Genomic DNA, 16,460 nt, shown 5'->3' on the forward strand with positions numbered 1-16,460 from the left:
TTCTTCATGTGTGCTATCTTTCAGAGGATGCGCTGTTAGGGCACTTCAGTGCATGGGGTGTTTCACAAGGCCTTGAGGCACAATTTTTCAAAAAGTAACGATTCTATTTGTATTCAAGGTCTCCTTTCTAGAAACAGATACATATTTGACCCAAAGATGTTTGCAGCAAAAATCTATTAGTTTAAGAGAGGCAACAGAGAAAAAATGAGCAGGAAAATAAGAGACATCAGTTGAATTAATTCCACTGATTCACACCTATCCTATAGTATCCACATATATATAAACAGACAGTGTGGAGTACACCCAGATGATGCTTTTATCCAGCTTGCTAGTTTCTAAAGGCTTTGTTCATCACATGATGTTCTTCCAATACTGACAAAGCAGCATTTTAGGTAGATAGTTCACCACTGTCTTGATCTTGATTGAGCTGTTGACTAAAGTTATGCAAACAGTCAATCTTTGTCACCTGTGTTATGTCATGGTAGATAATTCAACATCTGCACGTGTGTTTGTTATATGGTCTATGTAGTGTACTGTATGTGACAGAAGAGTGATTGAAAGGTGCAGATTGTCATAAATCGTGAGTTTTGCACCCCTTGTTTGCCTAGATAGGACCCCCATTGTCCCCAGGGTTGGTTTTAATGGTTCTGTCCTGTGTGTTATTGTCTTTGTTTGTTTGATGATGTTTGTTGTGTGGGGCGCCTGTGCTTGTCAAAGCCCATGTTGCCCCTACTGAGAAATAGGTGAAAGGTCTTTTTTTTGTCAGTGGAATTTTACCCAACATTGGAAACAGTCAATACAAACCAGATGTGTTCCTCAGAAGTACCCTCCTTCTCCTCCCTCACATTCCCCCCGACTCAATATCCTCCTCTTTTCCCCTGCTCCCTCTTTCATAACCTCTCCACTGACCAGCGCCTAGAGATGGAGCGCTCGCTTTTCCTGCTCTCTGTGTGGGCTCTGACCAGCATCCTCGCTCTTCTGGTTGCAGGTGAGTTTTCATCCGCAGCCTTTCAGTGCTCTGGAAGGGTTTCAGGAAATCTAAATCAAAACCTTAATATCTCTGTGTGCTCTTAATATATTCAATCCATCTGTCTTGCTATACACTGTATGATATTCCCTATGCAATTCTGCAGTGTGTGTGCTGTGCTGTGGTGAATATGTTCAGGACAGACATTGCTGGATAGTGCAGTCCAGACACAGGGTCTGTCAGATGATTTTACCAGATATGTGTCAGTGCGTAATTTATTTATTTATTACTTATATATTTCATCCATGCTTTACTACAAACATGTCTTAACAAATTTGTTGCCTACATACTGTGCAATGCAAGTGATTTGATTGTAATTATGAATTCACACTCTCTCTCACTGACACACACACACACATACATTTGGAAGCAGACCCAAACACAGTGTGTTGAATATTTTAATGGCTGTTCAGCGTCAGTATGGAACACATGTGTTAGAGAGCTCCCTCCCACCCACTCCATGTGCGCGGCTGTGTGCTCTCTTTTCTAAAGAACCGAGCTGTTCCCATGCAGGGCCTCTGTGGCCGATGGCATACTATAGCCCTCATACAGTAACCATTTTCCCACCCAATTACCGTTGATTGGAGCTGCTCGTAATGGGATCCTGATGTCTCTGCCACAGCAGAACCTTGTGTTTGTGTTGCTTAATGGGTTTTGGACTCATTGGCTCGGTTCTGGTTTCTGGTTTTGTGATGAGATGCTTTTAACATGAGAGAAAGTAGGAAGGAAATGAAGGTAAAGGGCGACTGCTGAGATTGTTTCAACAGTTTCCATATTGTGCAGTGTAGCTTTTGTGGGTGCATCAGAATAATGAATACATTACATTACTGACTTATGACAGGTCTGTGTGTGTATGTGTGTGTGTGTGTGTGTGTGTGTGTGTGTGTGCATGTGTTTTCTGTATTGATGTACATACTGCATCATCGACACAATCTGCTTTCCTCTGTCATAGCCGAGGATTGTACAGAGAGGATTCTGGTTAATGAGAGGAAACGCACCTGTCCGAAAAACTGCAAGCAAGACAAAGACTGCGGCTCTAAGCGCCAGTGTCTGTGTGACGGCCAATGTGGACTCAGCTGTGTAGTGCCAAGTAAGATGCCAATGCTCAGTGCCAGTCAACACATGTAACTATGCCCTCTTACATGCTGCACCTGACATGGGTCACACACTTCATTTGGTAGTTGTATTGATGATCAAGTGCATTCATAGCACCAAAATAAATGTGTGAGATCTGATTTGACATCATGATCAATCCATTAAGTGGATTGGGCAAACCAAAGAACACAACTGTGAAAGAAAGCTACAGGTTCATTTTTGGGGGGCACAAACAACAGTGTAGTGGAGGCCGGCTCAGAGCAAACATCACACACAAACACTAGACATATGGGCTTTAGTAACCACACTTGACTTGTGACATCCCTCCCAGCCCATCTGGACACTGCCACAGAAAACAGTGCTTCACCTCCACCAGGGCCAACACAGCTAAGAGACAGATGTTGACATGGATATATCCAAATGTAAATCACATATAATTGAGGCTGTGCAGGATTTTGATATCCGTGATTGTAAAAACCATCCGCTTCTAAATTTGCCAGGTGTGTGGGTGGAGGGCTTAAATTAAATCCAAATGCCTAAAGGGAGAGAGGGTGTGTGGGATCCAGTGAGATGTTCTGCTGCAGCTCTGCTGAAATTGAATCAAGGGGACGCGTTAGCTCTCATACTACCTGCAATACTGAGGAAATGAATTAGTGCTTTTTGCAGGTGGGCAAAGCCCACACCTGTAGAACGGGTTTTTTCCACCAACCTGCACGTACTGAAGGCGTAACACAAAGTAACATGAACTGAAATTATATATATTTGTAAATTTATGGAGCCTCAAGGCTACTCAGTTGACTTCAGTGGCCTAAATCCCCAAGGTTCCATTAGAGATGCAGAGTATGTCAGGTATTGAGCAGTATGGGTCTATGGTATCCAGGAAGGAACAAGGGAATAAATGCAATTATGAGTTTCATAGGCCACTCGTTCTATGCAATACAGAAAAAATATATATAATAAGTGACTACCAGTCTTTTACTGCAGTACATATTTTTTGACTTGTCTCAACACATATCTTCTTCTTAAACCACCCCTTCTAATAAGCTGACAACACCCCTGCTGCAGAGACATTTCCATTAGGTCTTTTTGTCAAATACTTTCTTTAAAACAACTTTGCTATTCAGTTAAGGTCAACTGTGACACCTAAAAAAAATAAATAGATCGTTTCAGAGGTGGAAATGTCAAAACAAGTTCCAACATGACAACTACAGAATAATTTGTCCGGGCCTTCCTCCAGCAACTGTCAAGTTTTGAGACTTTTTGTCCTGAGCCTTGCCCTGTGTCTTAGGCCGTACCTGTCCCTGGCCGATGGCCCCTGGGAACCACTCCGAGGCCCACCTGCTCTCGCCCACGCCCTCCTTCTCTGCTCTCCTGGAAGTCCGATGCCTCCCAGGATACACCATGTCCAATGGCCTGGATGCTGCCATTCGCCGTTGCCAGGGTGACCGTCAGTGGAGTGGAGATGAGCCTGTGTGCACAGGTGGGTCTAGATGCATCTGGTGGACGAGACACACACACACACACACACACGCACGCACGAACGCGCGCACACACAAACACAAACACACACACACACACACACACACACACACACACCCACAAACACACACACACATGCACACAAAAGTACACAGCCTTTTGCATCTCAATATTCATATAAACTTATTGGTCCTTCCAAACAGACAACGTGTTTGTCTGATATATCACAATCCAAAAGGTTCTATATTCCTCTGTACTTGAGTTGTTGATAACTAGAGGAGCAGAAAGAATTGGGCTCTGTTTGGCAGAGATGAGTTTTCTATCTCATTTCCATGAACAATCAGTGGGCGGCTTTGCATCCAGACCTCTCCACAGCCTCACACACACACACACACGCACACACACACACAGAGAGAGAGAGAGAGAGAGAGATAAAGTGGTTCATTGGAACTGTAGATGTGGTAGCTGTGCTCTCTGCAGTGTAGCCTCTGCTGGTGTGTGTTTCCCAGGCGCTGCTCAGGCTGTATGTAACAATAGCAGACTGCCACAGAGGAGACAAGGGCCTCTCATGTCCAGAGCCGCTCTCAGCAACTCCTCCTTCTATAGCTTAACTCACACAGCCACTTGATCTGTTCTGCAGAGATTCCTGGAATGAACATTGTTTCCAGGAATCAAATAAAAAATGTAAAGTGTAGGGGGAGTGCAGTACCATGATGTGAGCTTAGTCGTCCTGCAGTTCAGCAGTACTTAAAATAACATCACAAACACACACACACACACACACACACACACACATGAACATGAACACACAGACACACACAAACACGCCTAATGTATGCACACACACACACACACACACACACACACACACACACACACACACACACACACACACACACACACACACACACACACACACACTTACATATGTGAAAAGCCGCCTTCTCTTTGTGGTTTTTGCTTACACTCATAATAATTTCCATTAACATGCCTTTCTCACTGAGTATGAGGACAGATATTTTTTCCAGTTATAACAGGAAGTCACATAATTTTTTTTACTACCCCCCCTCCTCTCTCTCTCTCTCTCCCTCTTTCACAAACATCTCTCGCTACCATACTGTAACACTCTAGTTCTGCTCCATCTGTCCATGCAGTTTCATGGAAAAGACTAATCAAAATGCACAGTCCATAAACTACTACTGCACACGCATGGTTAACACATGCCGCTCTCTCTGGGCAGACTGCTTGATTCACAACAGTAGATAAGGCCTCGGAATCGTATATATGCCCATTACCCTCGTACCTAGCCATGCACTGACCTACAGCTCCCTCAGATAGTCTGCATCCTTTCAATCAATCTCAATGACTTTCTGCATCTCACACGTTTGAATTTTCAATATGTGTATGGTTGAATCAAATCGTACCATGCTGTTTGTGAATTGTGTGTACAGTAAAATTGTGTTGTGTTGTAGAGTAACCCCCTCTCTTCTCCTTCACACAGCTCTCCCTTCACCGCCTCCCTTCGTGGTTGACGCTGGCCCTGTGCTGTCCTGTGAGCTGCAAGAGCCAGATGTCAGCTTAGTCATAGTGGAAGGAGAAGCAGCAGTAGGCGCCTCCGTGCGCTATAGCTGCCCCACTGGGTAAGAGCGAGCGGGAGGGTGGGGAGGTGGAAATGAGAGAGAGAAAGACGGAAAGATAGGAACAGTGCAAGTGAGGCAGATAGATTGTCTGGGGATTTATGAGGAATCCAAATGACCCAGAAAATAGTTTAGACAGAGCCTTCCTTATTTTGTTTGAAAAATAGCTTTTCAAAACAAGGAGTGTTACCTAGATCAGTGGTGAAACCCAACAGCTGGGGCTCTACATTGTAGCGCCTGCTAAGGTGTCAGAAAGAATACATAATGAAACCCTACGAGAGGTATTTAGAGTGGCTGAGAGTGTCTGTGGTGTCATATAGCATTACATAATTATATTAATGAAGCATATCATATATTCTTCATGATGTAACTGACACGTGAATTTTAGGACACATGGATATGGTGTGTATAGGACGAGAAACATCTGCTTTCAGTTTCTGTGTGTAATGTTGGTGGTTTGGACATGTTTAATGTACTGTGAGACAGGAGGCTTTGCTTTCCCCTGACAGTGGAATCTCTTCTAACCTCCCTCCACCTCCATCCCACTCACTCCCACCCTCTCTTTTTCTCTTTCACTCCCACCCTCTATCCCCCTCTCTCACTCCCACCTGCTCTCTCCCTCTCTCTCACACTTCCTCTCTCCCTCTCAAACACTCTCTTTTCCAACATGCAGATACGTGTTGTTCGGCAACAGTGAGAATTTCTGTCACTCTAACCAGACCTGGCACTACCCTCATCCCATCTGTCAGCGTAAGTATACGTGCATCTATATATGTGCCTTTCAGACCTATACAGTCGCCCCGAAGGAGAATGATACCGAGTGTAAATGAACACGTCTCTATACATGTGCAAGTGAGTGACTTTGAAACGGAAGACAAGCACTAGTATGGGAAAATAAGAGAGCTGAGTTCAAGATGTGGTGGGTGGGTGAGTGGGTTGAATAGGTGTGTGTGTGTGTTTGTATATACATGTGAATTGTATGCAGAGGGCTTTGCACTTGTGCAGATCTCTTATATTGCCTCCTGTTGGCACACTATGAAAGGACAGACTGGAACGGCTGAGCAAATCCATTACTGATGGTGTCCTACTGCCATCATCTGGCACTAACAGATAACTACCATTATCTCAGTGTGTAAATGTGCCCAGCTTTACTATTAAACAAATACACTTTTGAGCAGCAGTGATTGGACCTAATTATTACTCTCTCTCTTTCTCTCTCTCCCTCTCTTGTTTTGTCTGTCTGTAACCTTCCCAGGAATGTTCTGCCCCCCTCCAGCGGAAGTAGAAAATGGCTACCTTGTAGCGGTCCAAAGAAAGGAATATGATGTGGGTGACACCATCTATTACTTATGCAAGAAAACATTTTCTCTAGATGGGCCAAACCGTGTCACCTGTTTGTCAAATGGAACCTGGAGTACAATTCCATTTTGCCGAGGTAAGGATGTTCATCAAATGCCAATTCACTTGATAGAAACCACTGGATTGAACTATCCAGAAATGCCTTATCTTGTCATTTTAGAACATGTTTTGGATTTACCTAAATGAATCTGAGTCGCCTAAATTAAATTGTTACACTCCATGTTAAAACCCTTACTTCATATCCCTGAGGCTAATAAACATTAACATGATAGATAGATAAATAGATAGATAGACAGATAGATAGATAGATACTTTATTGATCCCCAAGGGGAAATTCAAGGGTCTCAGTAGCATACAGACATCACACACAACATGCACTTACAGCAGCAATGGTAAATATAAGTATAAGTATAAACATATAACTAAACTCCACTGTACAATAAAGACAGTAGAAGATAAGAAAACTAACAAAACTTTATACTAAATATACTATATAAATTAAATTTAAAAAGTCCAATGTGCTTGAGGGTGATCAAGCATAAGACGCTTGTAGTGATGCTTGTAGTGAATATGTTTATTTTACGCTTAACAAATATATTTCTCTGCCATCCACCATTGTAGCCCGCTGTCAAATCCCAGCTCAGCGTAGCAGGATCATAATTGATGGGCCCAAGCGCTGGCCGTATGATTTGACTGATGGGGTCGTTCAGCACGGGGAAAATGTGACATTTTTCTGCAGACACCCACAGAAACAGTGTAGCTACACTGCCATGGAAACATGCTTTGATGGACAGCTTCAAGCACCAAGCTGCTACATGGGTAAGGCCCTAGAACCTTGCTTTTCCTTTGGAAATAGAAATTGGCAAAGGATTTCTTTGTCCCTCCATATAAAGAAATAGTAGGATATAATTGACAGTGTTGGATAAAGGCAAGCTCTGATAATACCCTCTCTATCTTTCCTGCAGAACCCACATGGCTGCAGTACAAACTCTTCCCTCATCGGCTTGTTTCAGAAATTGACTCGTGTAGCCCTGCTGATCTTGCTGACCTGTGACATAACAAGGATCCTTTTGATATTGGTTTATATTGCCCAAAGTGTCCAGTTGTGCAAACAGAAAATCAATATGTTTACCTGCCTCATGTTTACCTGCCTCTCACAGTTGAAGAAAATAAAAAAGAGATCTAGGATGGTGGGAGGGACAGCCCTCCTAAAATAAGTTGAGAGGATGAACAACATTTTGATTGACACTGATTTTTACTCAGTATTCCTGGAATAATAGTTTACTCCATATAAATATAATCTAAAGTTGTTGTTACAACAATGTCACCTGTTACCTCCATTAATGCTATTTCTTTGAATATGTGTGGGTTTGGCAGTCTGATTGCCTGTCATCCTGTCTGACTTCTTAATCACTTGTCTGAAAGTGAATAAAGATTTCTTTTGTTGCATAGGCCTTTAATAACCTACGACAACTCAAATGCTTTGAGGCTATGTTAAGTGTAGGTCTATAGTTGTGGGGTCAATTGGCCTTACAAGACTCTGTTAGTCTCTAACAATGTTTTTTCACTGTTTTATAGCCAAGGTTTGATGTCTTCATATGCCTTGTTTTTACTCGTCTTACATCGTAGCCTACACTACCCTCAAGGACTGTTTATGTCTGTGAATGAGACGCTTCAAGTTGGAAACTTGAGAATGTTGTGTATTGATATACTACTTTTGCAATAAACAATGAAGTCCAAAATTGAGTGTGTTTAAAGATGTGAAAGAACTCTATCTGCCTTGTCAAGTCTTGTCAAAGGGTGAAACAAGTTGGTGTTTTGATGCAGCACTTTCATCTGCTTTTCGACGCAGTAGAATCTAAAGTGTATCCCTGTCGGACACAGAAAATTGCAACACCAAAACATTCCCCCTCCCATTCTCTTTGCTCACAGTAGTGAGCCTCGGTCACCCATTCATATTTGGTCTTCCGGAAGTATCTGAGGGTCGGGTGAGCCGGAGCCTATGCGAACGACAGACTCTCGTGGAGAGTAAGCAGTTTCAAATTCATTTTCAAATTGACACAAAGTATTACGAGACCCTACAACACCTGCGTTGGATATGTTTTTCTTTACTCTGAAACGTAGTAAATTCAGTCAACGCTGTGATGGGCTAGAAAGTTACAGACGGGTTCTGATCGAGCTATGTTGCAAGCGTTCCCACCGGCTCGAACCCTTGCTAAGCTGCACATAAAATGGCTGGTTGAAGGTCCGAATGTAATGTCTGTGGTGGCCACATTACGAAAGTAGCGCAAATTGTGGGATATTTAAATAATGCTACTATTGTTGGAGTCGAATAATGGTTTCGTGATTATAATTAGGCTACTCAATGTCTCGGGTTCGAGTGAGATGCTCAAATAGTCATGTGCTGCTTCTGTCACCTCAATCGGACCTCCGACTCGTAATGGCGTCTGTCCGTGTCGCCTTTTCTACCCAAGCGATTTGTCTTTCATACTTCACCGAGATCAAAATTCAAACCTACAGCCAGTTACGCTGATAGTCGTTTCAGTGAAGACAGTTAGTTTAGTCGCTTGCGGCTTTTGATTGGGTCGATAGAGAACATGAGCTGGGTCCGTCAAAGCCAAGCTAAAGCGAGGCTATGGGCTACAATGTTACAATGTCACTCGAACCCTCGGCAGATTAGACGCGGGTGTGCACGACAGAATGAATAACAGTAGCCAGCTAGGAGCAGTCTGTGTGCGTCCTAAACCCATAGGCAGTTGCATTAGTAGCCTATAATTTTTTTTGTTATGCTCGACCGAATCCACGTGGTACCGTCGTCTGTCATTTTGCGGATGACAGCTGGATTTCAGTTCATTAGGCTTCCAGCTGGAACTGTTAAGACACATTTCTTTCACTTCTAACTGAAAGGTATCATTCCAGAAACATTCGTTGTGGAACACCGTCTAGTTTAAAACTGTTCAGTCTATTTGGCACCTAATAGGCTAATTTGGAAGCCTAGGCTACTATATGTTGAACTATCTGGAATTGGCAGATGCTGTAGGCTATGCCTATCCCCACTTCTTACATCACACCTGGTTACAGCTAAGTTGACAAGACTTGTGACACTTAGTGCCTTCTTACTTTTTAAGATTGTCGTAGCCAACACATGCAATTGTTGTAACGCACAATCACACAATCATGTCATAATTTTAGCGATGATTAGGGGAATCGTCTGTTAAACATCAACTCCATAGACTCCAAAGACTACATAATAAAAAGAAAATGGACTAAGCATAATTTTTATCTTGGTAGACAATGCATTGTTACTTTTGCTTACATTGACTGGTTTGTAGAATTCATTGTCTGTAGAATATTTCTCTAGTGCTCACAATAACATGTCATGTTACCACCTGTAATTCATTTTGTAGGCATATTTATATAATAATATATTTGGGGGTTTAGCAGGTTTAGGCCATGAACAATAACCAGTAACCTTTGGAGAAGGCGATGTATATTATAGCCAATATAGCCATTTAGCCTGGCACCTGTGGTCGCAGATTCTTCTAAAAGTTACTATATTCATCTGTTGTAGGCCCATCCATTGTATGTCGTATCGTATGTCACATAGTCTTTCTCTGACATGCAAATTTAGCAGTGTTTTATATCTCAAGGCCAATTTATCTGTTATATAAACATTCATATTGTCTTAACAGATATATAATGCTTTTTTAGTAAATTCAAGAGCTTGATAAGGTAATATTTGGGAAATAATTAGTTTTAGAGGAGTCTACTGTAAAATGTGTTTAATTGATTGGCCATTTTTATAATAAAAAATGATCTTTCCTGACTTTTCAGAATTATGACCCCATTTTGGAATGGAACCAAGAATTTTCCACTGGACTGTTAACTAATGGTGACCTAAAACAACCAGAGATGGCACAACCTGCTGATATCCAAGAGGGGCCAGTGGACATCATTCAGAACTCACAGAATGTCCCTTTTGAGAGCCCTTGGCCTACATGTAAAACAGCTGTTTCTTCAGTTGGAGGTCCTCAGTTGAAGATGAGCTTACAGAAGAGGCTGAATTCTCAGTGGCAGCAGCACTTTACATTGATAGAGGTGTTGCAGACCACAATGCAATCTGAAACACTCTCTTAGTATAACCAAAGCACTCAACACCTGATGCCTCTGGATAGTTAAAGTTATTGAGAGCCAAAGAAAACTCTGGATAGGTTTATGTAGACATCTCTTACAACACTGGATGTTGTATTTCCAGATTTAGTGATGTAAACATTGATGTTAGGGGGCACCTGAAGTTCAGAGCTGTAATATTAGCTTTGCAAAAAGCAAAGAAAACAGTCAAGATAAGGTCCCCGAACACAACATTGTGTCCTAGCTTTTCAAATGGAACCCATGAATTCCCTGGCAAAAATAAGCAATCCAGCTGTCCAAAACACGGGAATGGAAGAGGGTTTTTCTGCTACCTTGGTAAAGCCACCAGTGTCTGGGGCGAAACGGTCAACCCAAGGAATGAGATCTTCCAGTGACAGTAAGCTCCTTGATGTCAATCTTTCCATGCATATTAAAGAGGAGAAGGAGGAAGTGATGGTGGGATTTGACGACACCCTTGTAACAAGCACTCAGGAATTGGACAAAAAGGTTAAAATTGAACCGGTGACGAGGGAAAACCTCATGGCTGGAACTGGAGATCAGAAGAATCTGGCAACTGAGGCAGACACTGAGGTGTCTCATCTGTTTCTTGGGAAAGGGGGAGATATTTGCTTTAAGGTTGAGGATGGAAACATTGTCAAAGAAAACCCGTTTGAAGAAACTATGGAGGCCCTTGACTTAAGCTTACCTAAAAAGAGAGACCGGAGTTTCAGAAGTAGATGTGTATGGATCACAGGGGATGATGCTGCCAACGAAAGCTCATTAGTAATGGAGGTAGATGAGATCGAAGATATAAGGACAGAGCCAGAGGTGGAGGAAGATGACTACTCTTCCTGTGAGCTCGGGGAAATGCAGTGGGGAAACTTCCAAGTCACAGACCTTGCTTCCTTCTCAGCTCCTCTGGACGAGGCCAATGCTGAGGATATGCTCCTCATCGATATTGAAGGCGTCCCGTACACACTCACACCAGATGGGACTAAAGTTCCACAGATGGACTCTGAGGAGCAGGCGGATCAACCAGATTCCACATTAACAGCTGATCAAGACCAGCCCTGCTCCTCATCGACCCTGACGGAAGCGGTGCTTTCTGAGCAGAATTTGTCACACGGCTCAGTCCTCTCCAATAACTTGTCATGCACAACACTAGCAACTTCAGCTAGTTTTCAAAATATAGCAGTAAAATCTAGTCCAGTCATTTCAAACTTGTCTCAACTGTCTATGTTACCTGCATTGTCTAGTCTGTCCTCTCAGCCCATTCAAGTCATAGCAAATAGCACCTCGAACACACCCATACTACTCCTCCCTTCCTCTCAGCTACAGACTGCTTCCTCTTCTGGCTCAGGCGAGGCAAATGCAGGGTTAATGGCACTTTCCCTCCCTCTGACTCTTGCTCAAAATACTCAGTCATCGCCCATGTTTCTTGTTCTGTCGTCGTTGCCTGTGTCCTCCACTCAGACCTCTGTCACCCAGCTTCCGCTCCTCAATGCTTCCTCAGGCCAGCTTTCACAAATCTCATCCGTGTCCTCTGTTGCACTTCCGCTAACTGCAAGCTTGCCAAGTGTAAGATCGGGCGTTATGGCGTCAAATCCTCCTGTTGTCGACCTCTTAGTTCCCGAGTTGCAGTGTTCTACTGCTTCAGGATCAAATACGCTAGCTAGTCCTTCCCCTGTACCTGGCACTGTTTTGCCTGCTGGTGCAAGTAATGTTAGTTCAACAAGTCACAGCAGACATCTCGACTCTGACAAGTCAGACAGCTGGACGCCCAAGTCTTTTCGCGAGGCCCTGCTCAGGCCAACATACTCTCCGGAAAACAGAACGGAACATCCCCCTGATACCCAAACAAAAAGCTCTGAGGTGCCAGCCACCTCCTGCCTATCACCTAGCAACCCAGGACCTACTTCTCCTCTGGTGACCTCTGACCTTTCTGAGGAACCCCAGAGTCCCAAAGGCAAACTTTTACCAAAACCGGAGCCAGAACCTGTGCCAATCTCCGAAAATGCATCAGACTCTGTATCGTCACAGGATGAACAGCTAGTCTCCTCCTCATCGCCAACACCCCCCATCTCCCCTTCCATTGTTGGCATGTACCCCGCCAACCAGCCTGTTGTCTCCCCGCCGTCTCCCTCCAGTTGTGCCCGGCGTGTCCTTTATTGCCGGTACTGTCCACGGATCTTCTACTACCTGTCCGACCTGGAGCGTCACTCCATCACGCACTCCCAGAGCAAGCCCCACGTGTGCCCGCTGTGCGGCAAGGCCTTCAAGCGCTCCAGCCACCTGGAGAGGCACAAGCACATCCACACGGGCCAGCGCAACTTTGTGTGCTCCATCTGCTCCAAGCGCTTCCGGGAGGCCGGCGAGCTGCTCCGGCACCAGCGCGTGCACACGGGCGAGAAGCCCTTCCAGTGCTCGCTCTGCCACATGCGCTTCGCCGAGCGCAACACGCTGCGGCGCCACACCAAGCGCAAGCACCAGGGCCGCGAGCACGAGGCCATGGAGGTGGACGGCGGCCACGTGGGGACGGCCTCGCAGGCCCTGGTGCTCGTGCAGCAGGAGGAGAGCCGAGTGGTACAGCTCCACCGTACCAGAGCAGGACTCCGACTCCGAGCTAGACGGAGATGGAGATGGAGACGTAGAGTGACACGGAACGTTCTGGCGTCTGCTTGGCTTTGCAGCAGGACTGTTTTTCCCCCCATGGTCTGATTATCATTTCTGAAATGGACAGACCCTAAGCTGAGTGCAGTGTGAAATTATGTATTTTGGCAGAATATTAAGCAGTATATTCCAAACTATTTTGACTTTTTTGCCCTTTTGGCTGCAGAGACATAATTTTTAGTTGTTTTCTTTATGATTGGTGCAATTATACGCTCTGTAAGGATGAAATGATCTGTTTTCATTTAAATTTATTTGTATATTTATAAAAGTGTGCTACCTGTTTGTGTGAATGCAAATTCATTTGTTTTATACACTTTATATTTTGTTGTAATATCATGATGCACTATTAGATCATGCCTTCTTAATTGGATGTGGTAAATCCTCTTCTTTACTGTTACCTGTGAGGTGCATGTTAAATCTGAACATCTGTTAATGACAGATGACAGTGACACAAAGGACCTTGAAGAATGGTAAAAATGTTTATAAGTAAAGTGTAAAGAATCATGTTATATCAAGAATAATTAGTAAACTCAACTGTATTTACTTTGCACCGTGTGTTCCCAGACAGGGGCAAAGAGATGCTGTAAGCCTCACTGACTTCTGTCTTTGTTTTCTTGAAATCCCTCACTAAGCCTTGGCATAATGCAATTCAAATATCCAAATAAATTACTGTGTTAATAGCAAGGTATTAGCCCTTGGGAAATTGACATGGGTCAATTAGTTACCTAGCTCAGATCAGATATGTCCTGTGTAATTATGAGAGTGAATATTTGCACTGTGCGATTATGCTTTGCTTGTTAACCCCTGTGTTTCACTCAGCCACTCTTGTAATTATCTGGCCAATTGAGCACATCGCAGCTCTGCTGCACAGTCACAGCCCCAGCACAGCCACGCACAGAGAGATCCGCTGGTGCTCGCTCCAAGATAGCGCTGCGCTGGCTTAATTGAGTCCACTTCATGGTTTGTCATCCCATAGTGAGTTCCCTTTATTTTGTAATTAATGAGTGTCAAAATAATTGTGTTTTATATTTGGTAATGATTTACTCTTATAATAAAGAGATTTGTGAAAACACACATAATTAACTATCCAGGGAGAACGACACTGAAAAAGCAATGTTTACAGGGCCGTTACAATGAAGATTCAGTTTACAAGGTTGTGTATTTATGGCCACACTACCAAGAATTTGGAAACAAACAGGATAAGTCACCCCGCCTTTTTCAGTTGCTCACTTCCTATAGGGATGGCACTATACAACTTAAAAATGGAAATGGATGTCCATTTTAAAGAAGCCTATTTTTGTCCGAGTAACCAACACAATGGCATATTATTTAGATTTAAGGTAGTTTTGTGATAATTGGTCCACTACGATAATGATTACTAAACAGAATCTAATAATACAAATATATTAAGCACTGCAGTCATTTATGGGTGAATGAGATTATAGTGATTGATCCCCCTATGAAAAATGCGTGTTTGTTGTCACAGTGAATTTGTTGACTTGTACCTGGCCCTCAGTGTGGTTTATATGTGGGTGTGGTCAGGTCTCTGCCTTGCCTCTGATGCTTAAACCACATCCATCCATCACACGCAGGTCTTCAGGCTGGAGGTGTGCACTTATTTAGCTTTGCTCTGTCTCCTGGGAGATGGATGAATGATTAGAGAGCTGTTTGGAAACCAAGCTGCCAGATGTGCCGTGTTTTTTGGGCCGTGTCCCGTTTGGCAGGATCTTCAAAGCGGCGACCGTCAGCTGTCACCGAGATCAGAGGGGAGGAGACAAGCAGGGAGGAGAGGAGAGGAGAGGAAGGTGACTCGGGATGTAGAGGCCTGCACAGAGGAACCTACCATTCACCGTGATGAAACACAGCAACAACCTGTACAATAGGTGCTTGGTCATGTGCATTAGATTTTTTGGTTACTATATCAAACCTAATGTATGTAGAGCAAAGAGTGTATTACTGATGTTTCTGACTATTTCTTTCTACCCAAATGCTTACAGTAGCATTGAAATGAAAAACAATGATTTGTTGTGTTGACCTGTGACACATGAAGAATCATTCCCAGTGTGGCTAGTTAGCTTTTCTGCCATATCTTTAAGATCTTTTAGGGCTTGTAACCCCTGCCTCCACACACACACACAATCATTTGTTATCCCTAAAATACCCCTAGAAGTCCTTAAGGTCTCTAAATGTCTTTTTGTGTTTTGAGAAAAGCCGCAGTTGAGCACACTGCTGTCCCTTGTCTTTTATTCAGCAAGGGCCTTACTGCTGGTGCAGCACTCACAAAGAACCCCAGAATGGGTTGCGTTGAATAGGGACAAAATGTCAAGATATTTCAACAGTTTGTATAGAAACTTGCCCACCCAGTTAATTATTCCAGGTGTACTGTACGTGCCAGGTTGGGTTTTCTGAATATTCTTCTGCTGTAATGACCTTGGAGCTGTGCCTTGTTGTAATTACACTTAAGTTCCACTGGGGGGCAAACTCATTCTATACAAGAGAGAGGTCTCGCAATTGTAGGTGATACTGTATCAAAGAAATGATGCCTACATTTCCAGACAATGCAGCAGTCTATTTGTTACTCAGTTGCTATGCCATTACTATTGCCAATATATAATACATTTCTACATACACTACCAATCAGAAGTTTGGGGTCACTTAGAAATGTCCATTCCACTTCATTATAGACAGAATACTAGCTGAGATCAGTTGCATTGTTTTTTTAATCAGGGCAGCAGTTTTCAGATTACATTATGTGCTTTCATAATTGCAAAAGGGTTCTCCAATGTTTTCTCAGTTAGCCTTTTAACATGATATCAGATTTGTAAACAGAATGTGCCTTTGGAACATTGGATGAATGGTTGCTGATAATGGGCAATGAAGATTTTGCATTAAAGATCAGCCATTTCTTTGCACAACAGTCGTGAACCCTTTTGCAAATAGCTTGCCCATCCTACTAGCTACCCCACATACCATTTTAGTCCTATGAAAATGACCAAAAAATGCAATCACACCTTATTTTATCCTTCATATCTTCATGTGCATTTGTTGCAGAGAGCTCAAAT

General features: G+C 43.3%; 2 protein-coding genes across 3 annotated transcripts; both read left to right on the plus strand.

Annotated features, from left to right (window-relative positions):
- The first annotated feature begins 894 nt into the window (after positions 1-894).
- On the plus strand, positions 895-8,339 carry ntd5 (ntl-dependent gene 5). 2 transcript variants are annotated; one of them, XM_048261266.1, is made up of 8 exons: positions 895-988; positions 1,980-2,117; positions 3,411-3,602; positions 5,103-5,241; positions 5,912-5,988; positions 6,494-6,673; positions 7,337-7,416; positions 7,563-8,339. In XM_048261266.1, exons 1-8 carry the CDS (start codon positions 922-924, stop codon positions 7,812-7,814), a joined length of 1,125 nt encoding a protein of 374 aa, XP_048117223.1. In that variant the 5' UTR covers positions 895-921; the 3' UTR covers positions 7,815-8,339. The 2 variants fall into 2 exon arrangements, with proteins under 2 accessions (XP_048117223.1, XP_048117225.1); XM_048261268.1 differs by having other exon boundaries at positions 7,219-7,416; positions 7,563-7,782.
- A 200-nt stretch (positions 8,340-8,539) lies between these two features.
- Positions 8,540-14,542, plus strand: LOC125305332 (protein sister of odd and bowel). The gene is made up of 2 exons (XM_048259999.1): positions 8,540-8,625; positions 10,432-14,542. Exon 2 carries the CDS (start codon positions 10,981-10,983, stop codon positions 13,444-13,446), a length of 2,466 nt encoding a protein of 821 aa, XP_048115956.1. The 5' UTR covers positions 8,540-8,625; positions 10,432-10,980; the 3' UTR covers positions 13,447-14,542.
- The last annotated feature ends 1,918 nt before the right edge of the window (positions 14,543-16,460 follow it).

The sequence above is a fragment of the Alosa alosa genome, chromosome 13, assembly GCF_017589495.1.
Source record: "Alosa alosa isolate M-15738 ecotype Scorff River chromosome 13, AALO_Geno_1.1, whole genome shotgun sequence".
In the NCBI taxonomy this organism is placed as follows: Eukaryota; Metazoa; Chordata; class Actinopteri; order Clupeiformes; family Clupeidae; genus Alosa; species Alosa alosa.